The 17360-nt window shown below is 42.7% G+C and overlaps 1 protein-coding gene across 1 annotated transcript; it reads right to left on the bottom strand.

Moving 5' to 3' along the window:
- Positions 1–227: 227 nt before the first annotated feature.
- Positions 228–17341, bottom strand: LOC138947513 (RUN domain-containing protein 3B-like). Its single transcript, XM_070318999.1, has 10 exons — positions 17181–17341; positions 16093–16208; positions 15503–15639; positions 14504–14589; positions 12725–12814; positions 11595–11678; positions 8556–8724; positions 4372–4517; positions 3656–3814; positions 228–1946 (listed from the first exon to the last, which is right to left on the bottom strand). Exons 1-10 carry the CDS (start codon positions 17252–17254, stop codon positions 641–643), a joined length of 2367 nt encoding a protein of 788 aa, XP_070175100.1. The 5' UTR covers positions 17255–17341; the 3' UTR covers positions 228–640.
- Positions 17342–17360: the final 19 nt, after the last annotated feature.

Genomic DNA, 17360 nt, shown 5'->3' with positions numbered 1-17360 from the left:
CACACACAGATACTCCTAAGGCCAAAAAAAAAAGGTCTGTTTACGGTAACATAGGCCAAAAAAATAGGGTCGGTAGGTCTGGGTTTTTTTTGTTTTTTTTTTTTCCAATAAACCATATTTTTACGTTATTTTGCATTTTTTTTTCCCCAAATGCCCAAAAAAGGTCTAGGGTCGCGCGAAAAAAATAGGGTCGGTCGGGTTACCGTAAACAGACTATTTTTGGGGGGGGCCTAATGCCTTATGATTCAAAGCACACCTTCCATACATATGTTGGTCCCATCATTCTACCAATGTCTGTGTGAATGTTCAGCTTATACAACAATCCTGTTTAGCTTGGAATTCCATCAGGGAAATACCTTTCGCAATAAAATCTATAATAGGGGGTATGTCCGTATGACTTCTCACAAGATAGAGGCCCAAAGCAGCGATCCAAATAAATTCTAGAGCTGATAACTCATTATGCATATAATTATGCACTTGACTAATTAAACCTCGTCTTTCCATTACAATAGTTTGATTCTGGTTTTTTTTTCATTCTCTTTCTCTTTTTTATCTTCTTTTTTTCTCCATTTTTAAATTGTATGATTTCACTTATCGTTCTGTGCCACAACAGTAATTTGCACCTTGGTGACTTTCAATTTTAACTGCTGTCCTGGTTTGCATCGCTTAACATATCCCAGTTATCCTTAGTGCCGTCCGAACTTCCAGCGTCGCTGTTTCCATTGGATCCTTCCTTCTCGCTCTCGGCTACAAGCAATCCCGCAGAATCCTTCTTTGTTACGCTGGACTTTTCTTTCTCTTCCGCATCTTTTTCCTTTTCTTCTGGAATGATGTTAGCATCGCTGCCACTTGCGGTTGGGTTCTGGCCAGCTTCAAGAACATCTTCACGGATTTCTGGTTGGGGATTGTTTTCTGTGTTCTCACCGCCCGCTGAATCCTCTTTGTGGCTGCTCGCTTTGATGTCATCATCGCTCGACCTTTCTCCTTGGCTAAGAATTTCCGGTTCCGAAGTTTCATCCTTGCTACCAGAGCTGGCAGAGCTTTCTTTGCTGCTTGTCATTTCCCGGCTCAAAACTTCCGGTTCAGATGTATCTCGATCACTGGAGGCTGCCTCTCCCTCGCCTTCCTCTCTTGTGTTGTTGTTCTCTGGAAGAAGTTCCTCAGCTTCCGAAGTTTTGCTGTGTTCGCTCCCACTGTCTGACCCCACCTGTCCAACTTCGAAAGTGGCCGACTTGGTTTCCGTGGCGTCCAAGGGAGTAGCGGCGCCCGATTCTGCTGTGTTGTCATTTTGACTGCCCTCACTGATGGACTCTTGAAAGCCTGCTTTTCCCTCTTTCTGATTGGTCGACTCCTTGGTGGCAGTTTCCTCTCTTCTCTGTTCTGCCTGGGTAGCTGTTGCTTCTGTTGCTTCTTCTCTGGTTGCAGAAACTTCTTGCGAAACGCTTCTATCTACATCCTTTCTTTCTGTTTCTTCTTGTACGTCATACGCACCCTGACGCTGTGTACTTTCCCTTGCTGTCAAACTTTCTCCCCCTCTTGCTGGTACCCCTTGAGCATTCTGAACAGCGGAAAAATCTTGCTCCCCACCGTACCCCCCATCTTCATAACCATTTCCGTTAATTTCTCCGCTCTCAACAAAAGCGATAGTGTAAGCACCCGAGCTCACGGAAACCACAGGGGTGGCCTGCTCAGGGTTAGCGATCAGGGTGGACGATTCTGAAACCGCCGTGTTGCTTGACCCCTGGTCAAGGTCAAGCTGAAGGTCAGCAAGAGATCCCACCATGGGTACCATGCTTTGCGTGTCTTCTGTACGCCTGGTGGCTCCCCCTGGTTGGCTGGCTGAGCTGGCGCCCAGAACGTCGACGGAGATTTCGGAGACGGCAGAAGTCATGCTGCGTGTGTCGCCAGTCTTGCTGCCTCTGTCGTACGAACTGTTCAGGCTGTGCCTGAGAAAGAGAAAGAATAAGTCAAATGTTATGCTTTAAAAACATCGTAATCATTTCACTTTCCGTTTTCAGAATTTTAATATTCTTCATTTTGAATTAATTGACACGGCCGTCCATTTCCGACAAAAAATAATCATGTATAATGTTTACAAAGAATGCCAACGGATAATAATGTTGGCCAGAAGCCAGCCAGACATACACAGATTAACTACAAGGAACAAAGAAGGCCACTGAAATAAAACCTGGAAAAAGATAGAAAAGTGCTGTAGTACATCACATTTCATTTATTCGAATGATAAACCCTGGAGACAACAGGGGACAACAGATGAGCTAGTCTGACAAGGTGAAAGATTGGACACAGAAGAGCTAGTCTGACAAGGTGAAAGATTGGACACAGAAGAGCTAGTCTGACAACGTGAAAGACTGGACACAGATGAGCTGGTCTGACAACGTGAAAGATTGGACAGAGGAGAGCTGGTCTGACAACGTGAAAGATTGGACACAGATGAGCTGGTCTGACAACGTGAAAGATTGGACACAGAAGAGCTGGTCTGACAACGTGAAAGATTGGACACAGAAGAGCTGGTCTGACAACGTGAAAGATTGGACACAGAAGAGCTGGTCTGACAACGTGAAAGATTGGACACAGAAGAGCTGGTCTGACAACGTGAAAGATTGGACACAGAAGAGCTGGTTTGACAACGTGAAAGATTGGACACAGAAGAGCTGGTCTGACAACGTGAAAGATTGGACACAGAAGAGCTGGTCTGACAACGTGAAAGATTGGACACAGAAGAGCTGGTCTGACAACGTGAAAGATTGGACACAGAAGAGCTGGTCTGACAACGTGAAAGATTGGACACAGAAGAGCTGGTCTGACAACGTGAAAGATTGGACACAGAAGAGCTGGTCTGACAACGTGAAAGATTGGACACAGAAGAGCTGGTCTGACAACGTGAAAGATTGGACACAGAAGAGCTGGTCTGACAACGTGAAAGATTGGACACAGAAGAGCTGGTCTGACAACGTGAAAGATTGGACACAGAAGAGCTGGTCTGACAACGTGAAAGATTGGACACAGATGAGCTGGTCTGACAACTGGAAAGATTGGACACAGAAGAGCTGGTCTGACAACGTGAAAGATTGGACACAGATGAGCTGGTCTGACAACGTGAAAGATTGGACACAGAAGAGCTGGTCTGACAACGTGAAAGATTGGACACAGATGAGCTGGTCTGACAACGTGAAAGATTGGACACAGATGAGCTTTTCTGACCTTCTGTCAACGGTCCCAAACAGAACAACTGTCGAGACATGGGATATTGGTCTGTGATGTTATGCTGATGAAAATCTTTGTACCTCCCACCCATGTTTGCTTTTAGCTGTAATAGCGCATGATTTTCATCAGATAATACACAGATTTTCATCAGTATAACGTACATCACAGACCCATATCCCATGTCGTGACAACAACCTGGAGAAGGGTTTCTGCCCTAACGTCCTCCCGATGACTTTCTTAGTCAGGGGACTGATGATGATAATGATGATGATAATGATGATGATGATGATGATGATGATGATGATGATGATGATGAATGCATGGATGATTATGCACATCCACAAAATGGTGCCTCACCTCATACTCCCCCATAAAACTCGACACAATGTCTGATATAATTATTATTACAACTACAAATCCATCCACCCACCTGTCACTCTCCTGTCTGTACTCCATGGCGGCACCAAACCTGGAGGCCTCGGCGTGTGAGTCGCCGGCTTTCCTCTCCATGTCCGACAGCGGCAAGCGAGTACTGCGCGCCTGAACCAACTGTTGCTGCAGCGTTTCATTGATTGTCTTCATGCGCGCCCTGCAATGGCAAACTGGATTATTAATATTATCTATGGCACAGTGGTACATGTAGTGAGAGGATCCTTACCATTGCTTGAATCGACGGTGTCCTCATCACAGTTGCAGTTTGGTAATGTAAATATTCTGATTCTGAAGAACAATAGTAAATCAAATGACCTTATTGTTTTAAAGAAGATTACAGATTCCCAGTGCCAATGTACATAAAAATCGGATTTAATATGACCTCTGGTTCACAATCAAAAGAAACAAAACAAACATTTTTTTTTTTTTAAACTGAATCATTACTCAAGTTTTACATCAGTCTTTCACCTAACCTTTCCAATTCCATATTCAAACACGAAGTCAAAATCAATTTTTCTTGTAATTCTACATCTTATGCTTAAATCATTCTAATTCAAGGCGACTGTTTTCTCTCAATCACCATAAGCAACCTACAAATGGACAAATCATCTTCTGACAGTTTCAGACACAAACAAGAATTTTCCTAGTCGAGAAAAACAGTGTTTGACTAGAATATGGTGTAGTCCTTACAAATCACAAATGCCAAACACTCACACTTGTGCCTGTAGTTCCAGAATGACGCCTTCGTACTGCCGTTTCTGTTCTGCCGCCTCCTGCTGCATGCGGCAATCCTCTCGCTGCGCAGCGGCTGCTGTCTGCAGCGCCTTCTCCTGCGATGCTGTCATCTCCTCAAGGAAGCTCTGTAGAAGAAATGAATGAACTAAGATGAAAACTTGTGCAACAGTTTTGAAAAGGGCATGCTGAATATACACAAATACTGTGTTCAGCCATGTAACAATTGCAAAAAACATTACCAGTAGTTGATTGCATTATAATTAAAAAATGTAAATGGTTAACTTGATCGAAGTTTGTTTTATAAACTTGATTTATTCCCGCAATGTTGTTAGTTGCATGAACAACTCCATTACATTCCTCTTCCATCTAAATTATTACACTGTGCTGTTATTGCAGAATTGCATTGTATTCTTCTACAATCTGCAACTTTGCGCAAGCAAAAAAAAGTCGCGTAAGGCGAAATTACTACATTTAGTCAAGCTGTGGAACTCACAGAATGAAATTGAATGCACTGCATTTTTTCACAATGACCGTAGTCCGCCGCTTGTGCAAAACGGAGTGAAACTGACGAGCCTGTTCAGCGCGGTAGTGGTTTCGCTGTGCTGCATAGCACGCTTTTCTGTACCTCTCTTTGTTTGAACTTTCTGAGCGTGCTTTTAATCCAAACATATCATATCTATATGTTTTTGGAATCAGGAACCGACAAGGAATAAAATGAAATTGTTTTTAAATCGATTTCGGAAATTTAATTTTGATAATAATTTTTATATTTTTAATTTTCAGACCTTGTTTTCAATCCAAATATAACATATTTATATGTTTTTGGAATCAGAAAATGATGGATCGTTTTATAAAAAAAATAATTTTAATTACAATTTTCAGATTTTTAATGACCAAAGTCATTAATTAATTTTTAAGCCTCCAAGCTGAAATGCAATACCGAAGTCCGGCCTTCGTCGAAGATTGCTTGGCCAAAATTTCAATCAATTTGATTGAAAAATGAGGGTGTGGCAGTGCCACCTCAACTTTTACAAAAAGCCGGATATGACGTCATCAAAGACATTTATCGAAAAAATGAAAAAAACGTCCGGGGATATCATACCCAGGAACTCTCATGTCAAATTTCATAAAGATCGGTCCAGTAGTTTACTCTCAAACGCTCTACACACACACGCACACACACACACACACACACAGACACATGCACATACACCACGACCCTCGTCTCGATTCCCCCTCTATGTTAAAACATTTAGTCAAAACTTGACTAAATGTAAAAAGGATGAAAGTCGATCTGTTCTTTTTACATTTAGTCAAGTAATGACTAAATGTTTTAACATCGAGACGGGGAATCGAGACGAGGGTCGTGGTGTATGTGTGTGTATGTGTGTGTGTGTGTGTGTAGAGCGATTCAGAGTAAACTACTGGACCGATCTTCATGAAATTTGACATGAGAGTTTCGGATTGTACGGATTAGCTGTTCTCCTCCCCTTGTTGCATCCTAGTTCTTCAGTTGTTTCTAGTTTTCCGTTGATGTTGTGTTTTGGTCTTCTTCATAAGTAGTCTTGTTCAAAATTAAAAAAACTCAAACTTCTTTTTGTTGTATACGAATGAACTAATAAAAAGCTGTTTAACAGCTGTGTTGTCAAATCGAGGTTTTTTTCCCAAAGTCAGTGTGGCGCCTGCGCAAAACTAATGCGCATAAGAAACGGCGTCTGCTATCAAAACCTGAGATCAACGCATCGACGCAAAAACTGTCATTTTGTAAGTTTGGAACAACAAATCAAGGTCAGAACAGCTATATCTTTTCTTCTTCTTCTGCGTTCGTGGGCTGATACTCCCATGTACACTCGTGTTTTTTGCACGAGTGGAATTTTACGTGTATGACCGTTTTTTACCCCGCCATTTAGGCAGCCATACGCCGTTTTTGGAGGAAGCATGCTGAGTATTTTCGTCGCATCCTTAACATTCCACACACCAAAACCAAAACATACGGACAACGCACTTTCACTTTCTGCGCACCCACACAATGGAATTCTCTCCCCTTTCACATCCGCCACTCTCAGTCACCCCAAGCATTCAAACGAGCACTTAAAACACACCTCTTCAAGAAATACAACCCCTGATTTTGTTTTCTCAGTCCATCAGTAGACTACATGTATTCGTGTTTCTATAGCCCACCGAACTCTGACATGGATTACGGGATCTTTTTCGTGCGCACTTGGTCTTGTGCTTGCGTGTACACACGGGGGTATTCAAAGTTGACTCTGAGAAATAAATCTCTCGCCGAACGTGGGGACGAACTCACGTTAAGGGTCATGTCAGATGAAAGGGTGAATCCAAGGTTTCTAGCTGATGGTGAGAAAAAAATGTCGGTGTTGCCTACTTGAACAGAAACAGGTTGGGGAGAGGGAAATGCAGTGTTCTTCTTTTTGCACAGTAAGACTTCAGTCTTATCATCATTCAGCTTAAGTTTGTTATCGACCATCCAAGATTTAACATCAGTGATGCATGTCTGAATGGTCTGGATGGCGGAATGTGTCTCTGCAGGGGGACTGGGTTTATACAGCTGGGTGTCATCAGCAAAAGACTGATTTAAAACAGAATGGTTTTGGATCAGTGTGGAGAGGGGCTTAGTGTACATGATGAAAAGGATGGGACCGAGTACTGAACCTTGAGGAACGCCGAAAGAAAGTGGGGCTGAAGCAGACATCTGGCCATCGACAAGCACAGCCTGAGTCCTGCCAATGAGATAGGACTCAAGCCATGCTAGCGCTGGACCGGAGATGCCGTACAGAGTCTGAAGTCTATGGAGAAGCGTAACATGGTCAATCGTGTCGAACGCTGCAGAAAGGTCAAGTAGGGTAAACACTGACACATCACCACCATCCAGAGCAGACAGAATGTCATTGATTACTTTAAGTGGGGCTGTTTCAGTACAGTGAGAAGGGCGATAAGCGGACTGAGAATGCGAGATCAAATCATGGGTGTTCAAATATGACAGCAGCTGCTTCAGAACTACCTTTTCAAAAAGTTTCCTCTCAAACAACTAACACTCTTGTCTGTGCCTTTGTTCTTTCTAAACTTGACTACTTACATTACAAAAAATTCTTCCACTAAGTAATAAAAACATGAATAAAATAGGTAGTGAAAACAAGGGAAATACCAGCTGAATACCCTTAATCAAACAAAACATGTTATCAACAATACTGAAAGCCCTAGATGTTTATATACATTATCACATTATCACTAAAACAACAAATACTGCAACTCTCTTCTCTCTGGCTGTCCTCTGTACCTCCTGCATAAACTACAAAAAGTCCAAAACTCAGCAGCACGCCTCATTCTCAAAGCACGAAAACGAGATCACGCAACACCACTTCTTCGCACACTGCACCGGTTACCTCTTAAAGCCCGCATTGACTACAAACTGTCCACCCTCTGCTTTAACTTCTTTTTTGGCTCGTCTCCTGCTTACTTCTCTGAACTCCTCACCGTCTATTCTCAAGCAAGACAACGCCGTGCCTCTTCTGACTAATGTATGTTTGATGGTGTAAGCTTTTAATTAAGGGTTGTTGACAATGAATGTAAACGTAAATGTTTGTATAACTGTGTTTTAATTTTAAATGTGTCAAGCGCAAAGAGCATAATTGTAAAGTTATGATGTTGCGCTATATAAATGCTCATTTATTATTATTATTCAACTGGCCTGGGATCAGAACAATGTGTCAAATAAAATAAAATATGCGTATTGCTTGTTGTTTCTTTAAAAGTGTTTTTAGTGCCCTGGTGTATTATGCCACGCTTTATTGTGTTCTCCTGAGTTCCCGTGCTGGTACGTTTTCCTGACGTTCCGTTCCCATGCTGGAGCGTTCCCCCTGCCGTTGCCTGCCTTTGCTGGTGCGATCCCTTGCTGGTGCGTTCCCCTGACGTTGCGTTCAAGTGCTAGTGCGTTCCCGTGCCGTTGCGTTCCCCCTGGCGTTGTGTTCCCTTGCTGATGTGTTTCCCCTGCCATTGCATTCCCCTACCGTTGCGTTCCCGTGCTGGTAATTGACTGAAGACCGAGGCCTGGGAACAACACCGATGGCCAACTACTAATCAGCACACAGTGTAGTTGTTTACACACTACACAGTCCTCCTTGTCTAACACACTCGTGACTCACCTTCTGTTCGAGTACACGCATGTAGCGTTTGTGTAGAGCGTTGTAGCGATCGGGCCAGGTGTCAGAGGCAGGAGGCGTCTCCTGCATGTCTGTTCCATCTTCGCTTGCCAGGGAGCTGCCGCACGACAATTCTCGCATCTCTTCCAAGTCACTGTGCAGACCTTCTTGACTGTACGGGAAATAAGTGAAAGCATAATAATATGTTCTACAGTATAACTTTCCTTTTTTTCAGACTCTCACATTTCAAGATTTTTCCCTTTCAAGTCCGTACTTCTTCAGAATGTCTGATCATAACCTCCATTAATTTACCTTTTTTTTTTTTTTTTTTTTTTTTAAGATTCCCTTCCTTCAAATCCCAGCTTTCTCAAATTTTGTTGTGGTCTTAAAAGAAAAGGGGGGGGGGTGTTCCAATTTGTATAGTATATGTTATATTTGTTGTTTGTTCGTTCATGGGCTGAAACTCCCACGGCTTTTATACGTGTATGACCGTTTTTACCCCGCCATTTTGGCAGCCATACGCCGCTTTCGGAGGAAGCATGCTGGGTATTTTCGTGTTTCTATAACCCACCGAACTCTGACATGGATTACAGGATCTTTTTCGTGCGCACATGGTCTTGTGCTTGCGTGTACACACGGGGGTGTTCGGACACCGAGGAGAGTCTGCACACAAAGTTGACTCTGAGAAATAAATCTCTCGCCGAACGTGGGGACGAACTCACGCTGACAGCGGCCAACTGGATACAAATCAAGCGCGCTACCGACTGAGCTACATCCCCGCCCCGTATATGTTATATGAAGTCTTATATCGCGCATGTATCTCCAGACTCGGACTCAAGGCGCAGGGATCTATTTATGCCGTGTGAGATGGAATTTTGTACACAATACATCACGCATTCACATCGACCAGCAGATCGCAGCCATTTCGGCGCATATCCTACTTTTCACGGCCTATTATTCCAAGCCACACGGGTATTTTGGTGGACATTTTTTTTATCTATGCCTAAACAATTTTGCCAGGAAAGACCCTTTTGTCAATCGTGGGATCTTTAACGTGCACACCCCAATGTAGTGTACACGAAGGGAACTCGATTTTTCGTCTCATCCGAAAGACTAGCACTTGAACCCACCACCTAGGTTAGGAAAGGGGGGAGAAAATTGCTAACGCCCTGACCCAGGGTCGAACTCGCAACCTCTCGCTTCCGAGCGCAAGTGCGTTACCACTCGGCCACCCAGTATATAATTTCTGTGTGTTAGAATTGAGTGAACAATTTCTTCAGCATCCCCCACCCCCCTCAATCCCACACACACTGACTGACTGTATGCTAACCACTACACCCACTTTTTAAACTCTGAAACGTGTAATGGCACACACACCTAAAGAGAATTACCTCCCTTTAATTTGTACTTACTATTGCAGGTAAAAGACATCTTTGGTCCCTGATTTTGCTGTACAACTCCGTGTTTGGCAGTTGGCCACTCATTAGGGAGTCATTACTGCTAACGACTATTCCATGCCAAGTTCTTCTTCTTCTTTGATCATGAAACTCCTAAGTTCACTCATGTTTTTTGCACGAGAGGATTTGTACGTGCATGGCCATTTTTACCCCGCCATTCTGGCAGCATACGCTGATTTTGGGGGAAGCATGCTGGGTATTTTTGTGTTTCTATAACCCACAAAACACTGACATGAATTAGAGGATCTTTTTGGTGCGCACTTGGTCTTGTGCTTGCGTGTACACACAAAGGGGGATAAGGCACTAGCAGGTCTGCACATAAGTTGACCTGTGAGATCGGAAAAATCTCCACCCTTAACACTTTCGCGACGGGACACTGATAAATCAGTACCAGCGCTGACACGCCCATGGACGGGAAGCGCATTTTTCAGTACCAGCCATAGAGGGTACACGACTCGTGATTGCTTCCCGGTTTTTGAAGCTTGCAAATAAATTGAGTTGTTTCCCTTGATACACTTGGCGTCCCCTTCTGCCATTTGCAAATCCGCCTGATTTGTGTGCGTTTTTGAGGAAAAAAAAATGAATCAAAGGCGAGCCTTGTCTCGGGAGGAGATTCTCCGGATGTTGGACCTAGAGGATCCCAAAGAGCATGATTCGGACGTATCGTTTTCGCCTCACGAAAGCGATACAAGCAGTGAAAGTGAGGAAGAAACAGTCCCGTTGTTGCTAGTACGAGTCGGCAAACTACACGTGGTTGGCGGTGATACTGCTAGACGAACATGTATCTCGGAATCGTGCAGGAGCTATGGGGGCGTGGCAGCACTGATAACAATGGATGGCTGGAGCCTTCAAATCCTTTTGGAATTGTTCATAGGTGTACAGTTGGTACTTTGTTGTGAAAATGTGACTTATATTCAATATGGATTACCTAGACATCATTTGGTGAGTGTTAGATCTACAGTTTTGTTTCATTTGAGTCAGGATGCTGTGAGTGAATGCGTGATTTGCTTGTTTTTTTCTTTGTACTGTCTCCTTATTTCTGTGTACAATGTTAACAATATTTCAGCTAATTCATAGGTTTTACACCTTGTTTGGTTATAACATTATTTATAATACTTTCTGTTAAAAAATAACTTTTAAAAAAAGCAGTAGAAAATAAAACACACAAAAAAACGTTAAAAAACACAAATTATCCCCCTTTCACCCCCCTTTCACCCCCCTTTGCTAAAACAAATCGCGTGACAAACTTATAAATAGCACGACTGAACTGGGCATCCATTTTTGAATTAGTACACAAAATTTGGTGGTGATTGGACTTAATTCAAGCTTGCTAGACAGATTTCTTTACAGTTACTGATTTTTGGGAAGTTTCTTGGTGGCAAGCTTGGGCAGGCAGGACGTAAACGCCGTGGCAGTGCTAGTCACAATAGTGTTAACCCACCAGGTGGCCACGGCCGGGATTTAACTCATAACCTTTCAATTAGGAGGCCGATGTCTTTTCCACTTCGCCACTGCACCCATCCCATGCCAAGTAAATGCAATAATAACATAGAATAACAAGAAGAAATAAACAATAATTACAAACCTTTGCTTGAACTTCATAAAGGGAGTGTAATCAACAGCTAACGGGCACTCCACTGTGTCATAGTTCTCTCCCTTCAGACAAAACCTGCATAAAAGAAACATCAATGAGCATATGAGAAAATGAATCAAATATATAGATTTAAACAACAACGAAAACAAGACACACACACACACCAACACACACAAACAAACACTCCCTCACTCACCCTTCGATCTCATATTCTCTCCCTTTGAGACAGACAGACAGACAGACAGACACACACACACCCACACACACACACACAGTTTCTATCTCTTTTTTGTTTTTTTACCACATCTCACCTCTTTCATGTACAACCTACACACTGGAAATGTCCTTTCCAAAACATATAACAACATTGAACAAAACAAACAAGAAGAGCAAACGCTCGATCGAGTCACTTTCGCAGTTCTGAATATTATATGAGGCATCAGATGGACAGGAAGAAATTGCTATTCACAACACAATGAGTCACGTTCACATAAAATTTGAGCCCGGTCACTTTTATAGTTTCCGAGAAAAGCCCAACGTTAAGTTGTGTGTTGCCGAACAGAAAAGGCTAGTTATCTCCCTTGTTTTTCTGATAACGTTCGTAAAAGGCTACAGATGTAAATACTTTGATGTAAAGAATAATCCTACAAAGTTTCAATCACATCCGATGAACTTTGTCAAAGATATAAAATGTCTAATTTTTCCTTTGACGCTGACCTGTGACCTTGAAAAAGGTCAAAGGTCAACGAAACCATCGTTAAAGTGTAGAGGTCATTGGAGGTCACGACTAAACAAAATATGAGCCCGATCGCTTTGATAGTTTCCGAGAAAAGATATAAAATGTCTAATTTTTCCTTTGACGCTGACCTGTGACCTTGAAAAAGGTCAAAGGTCAACGAAACCATCGTTAAAGTGTAGAGGTCATTGGAGGTCACGACTAAACAAAATATGAGCCCGATCGCTTTGATAGTTTCCGAGAAAAGTCCAACGTTAAGGTGGTGTCTATGGACGGCCGGCCGGCCGGCCGGACGGCCGTCCGGACGGCCGGCCGGACAGACTAACACTGACCGATTACATAGAGTCACTTTTTCTCAAGTGACTCAAAAATCACACATTCTTACCCAAAATCAATTGAATTTAGCCCCAGTAGGACTCCACACAATTCTGTCGCCTCGTCACCCAACATGATGGCACCTGGCTGGTAAAAACGCCTGCACATAAGAATCAAAAGGGAAAAAAGTTAAATTACTGCAGCGTTTAATTCAAGACAGAACAAAGGGCTATCTCCCGATATAACCCCGTCGGTTCAATCTTCAAATGGTTCAAAACTACAAACACCGTACCGGTTATAGGTCACACTTTTTAGTGGAAAATGCTTCGACGCCGGAGCGGGTACTGGACCCAGTGCCGTTGTAGTGCAAGTGCACTACAAAGTACACTTGCACTACAACGGCACTGGGTCCAGTACCCGCTCCGGCGTCGAAGCATTTTCCACTAAAAAGTGCACAAAATTTGACCTATTTCGTCGCCTATAGGGGACGGAAAGAATGTCATTTCAATGGTGTGATGACATTCTTTCCGTCACGTGACGTCTGGAGTATATATAGAGTGGTGTTGAACTTGGTTTTTCCGTTATCCCGTTGTAGGAATCCATAACCGGTACGGTGTTTGTAGTTTTGAACCATTTGAAGATTGAACCGACGGGGTTATATCGGGAGATTGCCGAACAAAGCATTCACAAGAACTTTGTCTTCGACCTGTAACATGGACAAACAAGACACACAACAGACACCGGCACGGTTGGCCTAGTGGTAAGGCGTCCGCCCCGTGATCGGGAGGTCGTGGGTTCGAACCCCGGCCGGGTCATACCTAAGACTTTAAAATTGGCAATCTAGTGGCTGCTCCGCCTGGCGTCTGGCATTATGGGGTTAGTGCTAGGACTGGTTGGTCCGGTGTCAGAATAATGTGACTGGGTGAGACATGAAGCCTGTGCTGCGACTTCTGTCTTGTGTGTGGCGCACGTTAAATGTCAAAGCAGCACCGCCCTGATATGGCCCTTCGTGGTCGGCTGGGCGTTAAGCAAACAAACAAACAAACAAGCAAACAAACACAACAGACAAAAACTGCACTTCAAAGTTTGCTGGTGTCTCACAAAAATGCATCAGTGTATTTATCTGATGTTAACATTCAGTTAAAGTAGGTGACAATTTCAAGCACTGATTATAAAAACAAATGCATCCATCTATATAATTTTCTCACTCTAAATCTGTTTTGCGATCTCGCTCCCTCACCAATGAACAATTAAGTCGCAATTTTATAAACAAACTGCTGTTTAACTGTAAAACTCGCAAACAGAAAATAATAAAACTGACATGTAAATAGTCTTCTGTCCGCCCAGCGACCTTCCCCTTGACCCTGCTTGTGACCTTGATGTTTTTTGCCCCCGCAAGGGGTACGGTAAAATTAGTAATTTTCCCTTGATAATTACCATTTTCACCTGTTAATTACTAATTTTCCCCGGAAAATTACTAATTTTTCCGGAAAAATTACTAACTTTCACCTGTTAATTACTAATTTTTAGTTTTGGCTCATTTCCTGAAGGATAGCTAGTGCCGAAACTAAAATTTAGTAATTTTCCCGTGAAAATTAGTAACTAACAGATGAAAACAGTAACTGACAGCGTTAATTAGTAATTATCACGTGATAATGGGTAACACCAGGTCAGTTTTGGCACTAGTAAGCTGTCATACTCCTGTCCGCATAGCCGACCTTCCCCTTGACCCTGCTTGTGACCTCAATGTTTTTTGCCCCCGCAAGGGGCACGCACCCAAAACCTCAGAGAGATAACTGGCGGAAACCTTCCTATTAAAAGCCACAACATTTATTCTTCAGCGCCTTACCTGGTAATATTCGTCTGTTTCAGGGCCTCACTCAGATATTCCGACAGTCTTTTCTCCATCAGCGCACACCGCAAGAATGCCCGGCCCTGAGATATAGACAGCAATGAGAATAGTTATTACACTTGCTCCAGTCACTGCATGGTCTCTGGGCGGGGATGTAGCTCAGTCGGTAGTGCGCTGGATTTGTATCCAGTTGGCCGCTGTCAGCGTGAGTTCGTCCCCACGTTCGGCGAGAGATTTATTTCTCAGAGTCAACTTTGTGTGCAGACTCTCCTCGGTGTCCGAACACCCCCCCGTGTGTACACGCAAGCACAAGACCAAGTGCGCACGAAAAAGATCCTGTAATCCATGTCAGAGTTCGGTGGGTTATAGAAACACGAAAATATCCAGCATGCTTCCTCCGAAAGCGGCGTATGGCTGCCTTAATGGCGGGGTAAAAACGGTCATACACGTAAAAGCCATGGGAGTTTCAACCCATGAACGAACAAACAAACAAACAAAAACTGCATGGTCTAGCTCAAAATCTGTCAGAAAAACACTTCTGCTTTTATAGCCGCGGGGAATTTTAGGGTCGAGCATCATTTGGTAATATGGAGAAGATAAGCTACATGTCACTAACAAGGAGGATGAAAAGAATCTTCTCAAATCAAAAGAAGGGGCACTGGTGCATGAATACGCTCTCATGCACTCACAGGGGTTGTTAGCGCACTCCAAGAGTGCGCTAACAGTTTTAAGCGCATTGCCATTAGCCAATCAACTGTTTCACATCAATCATGTGACACCAGTGTTTACTGCCAATTTGTATTATTATCATGAAATAAAATTATAAAACAATCACACAAAAACAAAGAGACAGATTCTCCAAGCAGTCATTTTCGTCTTCTTCTTATCTCTCTCGTAAATTATTAAAAGCACCCTAACAGTCATTACAAAATTTAATAAACACCGATAAAAATCAAACCAAACACAGCCATCCATCCATGAAGTATCCATTGTCACCTTGGCGACGGGTGATTTGATGTTCTCGATGTTATCAATGTTGATGATGCAGCCCTGGAGGTCATGGCGTCTGCAGGCGGTCTTGATGTAAAACCAGAAGTGGGTCTTGTTGTCTCCCAGGTACCACATCTTGCTCGCTGAAAGATAATTAATTTAAAACCGATTAATAATTTGATCATTAAAGTCAGCTGATGTTCAAAAACAAGCAAACTTTTCCCTGCATTGTGTGACTGTCTTGGCAGAATATGTGTGTACGTTGGTGTGTGTGTGTAAACTTGTGTGCAGCGTGTTTTTGCGTGTTAGTGTTAGTCACTTAGTGTGTTAGTGTGTGTGTGTGTGTGTGTGTGTGTGTGTGTGTGTGTGTGTGTGTCTGTGTGTGTGTGTGTGTGTGTGTGTCTGTGTGTTAGTGTGTGCATGTATGTATGTATGTGAATTACAATAATTCATAATCAAACAGTCGTACAATTAAGATCACAGGAATGTGACAAGATTTCAATACAAAAAGCAACAAACAATTAACACATGTTCCCTGAATATAATAATTATATAGTATACAAACAAATTATAACTGAGAAACATTGCACACTGACTTCGCAAGCGGTGTTGCAAAATGTTCTCGACGGAAGCACTGAAGTTGATGAATTCTTCACACCCATCGTCAATGCTGCAGAAACAGGATTTGTCTATCAAGGCCTTCACTGCAAACCTGCACATAAAAAAATACATGACTGATAGAATTTGCCAGACAAATCAGTGCCGCTTGATATTTTTTCTCCCCCTCTACACCCTCCCCCCCCCCCCCCCCCCATCAACCTACACATGTATTAATTTAAATTGATGGCAGATACATTTGCTAAAAATACATTGCTAAAAAAATCAGTGCTGCTTGATATCATATTATCAAATAAGAAGACAGACAATATATAGTACAGAAATAAGAACTACAGATTTAACGATTCACCCACCAAAACAAACACAAAGATGAAGAAGAAAGTTCCACTTCCAGCTGTCTCTCTGACCCTTCCTCGTCTTTCCGTTTGTTTTAGTGGGTGAATTGTTAAATCTGTAGTTCTTCTTTCTGTGTTAATTATTGCCTGTCTTCTTCTTTTTTCTACTTTGTTTGTTTGTGTGCCTGAAGAAGACCCTGGGGTTGAAACGTTGCTGTTATTCGTTCCGTATTCTTCGTTCACACGTGAGTACAGTATTTTTTTGTCTTTTTATCAAGTGAAGAGCAAACGGTCGCAAAAAGCTGGACCACTTAATTATAGATGTCATCAAAACAGCTGAACAGTTTGTCTCCATTTGTTTGTTATTGTGTGTGTGGGTGTGTGTGTGTGTGTGTGTGTGTGTGTGTGTGTGTGTGTGTGTGTGTGTGTGTGTGTGTGTTGTCCTGCATGTAAATAAAATATTGTAATTATTAGTGTCTAATTTTTAATTTAAAGGGTCCTTGCAAGCCCACAAAAAGAGACGTCACGTTTCTGTTACACACAAACAAAAATTAACGGAACAAAACAATAAATAAAACCGGAGGCTGTATCCACTCAATGGGTGGGCAGTGTCATACGGAGACAAAGAAGAGCAAAACAGCACAGCGCAAGTTACAGATTGTAACAGAACAGATCTATCTGAATCCACTTCCAGTTACACCTACGCAATGCCTCCGCAGCTAAAACTCTACCTGAACACTGAAACCAAGTTCTTCCTGACCACCTCCAGCTGTCTGTTTGACAAGGAATAGTCGGTGCTCTCCATTGCTATTCACAGACTTTGCAAATCTCTTTTGATCTTTAGTAATTCACTCTGTCGTCGAGAACGTTCAACAAAATCTATTTCGAGATGTAGGTCAACATTAAAAAGT

This window comes from Littorina saxatilis, linkage group LG14 (genome assembly GCF_037325665.1).
Source record: "Littorina saxatilis isolate snail1 linkage group LG14, US_GU_Lsax_2.0, whole genome shotgun sequence".
Taxonomy (NCBI): Eukaryota; Metazoa; Mollusca; class Gastropoda; order Littorinimorpha; family Littorinidae; genus Littorina; species Littorina saxatilis.
This window is presented reverse-complemented; position numbering and strand designations above follow the sequence as displayed.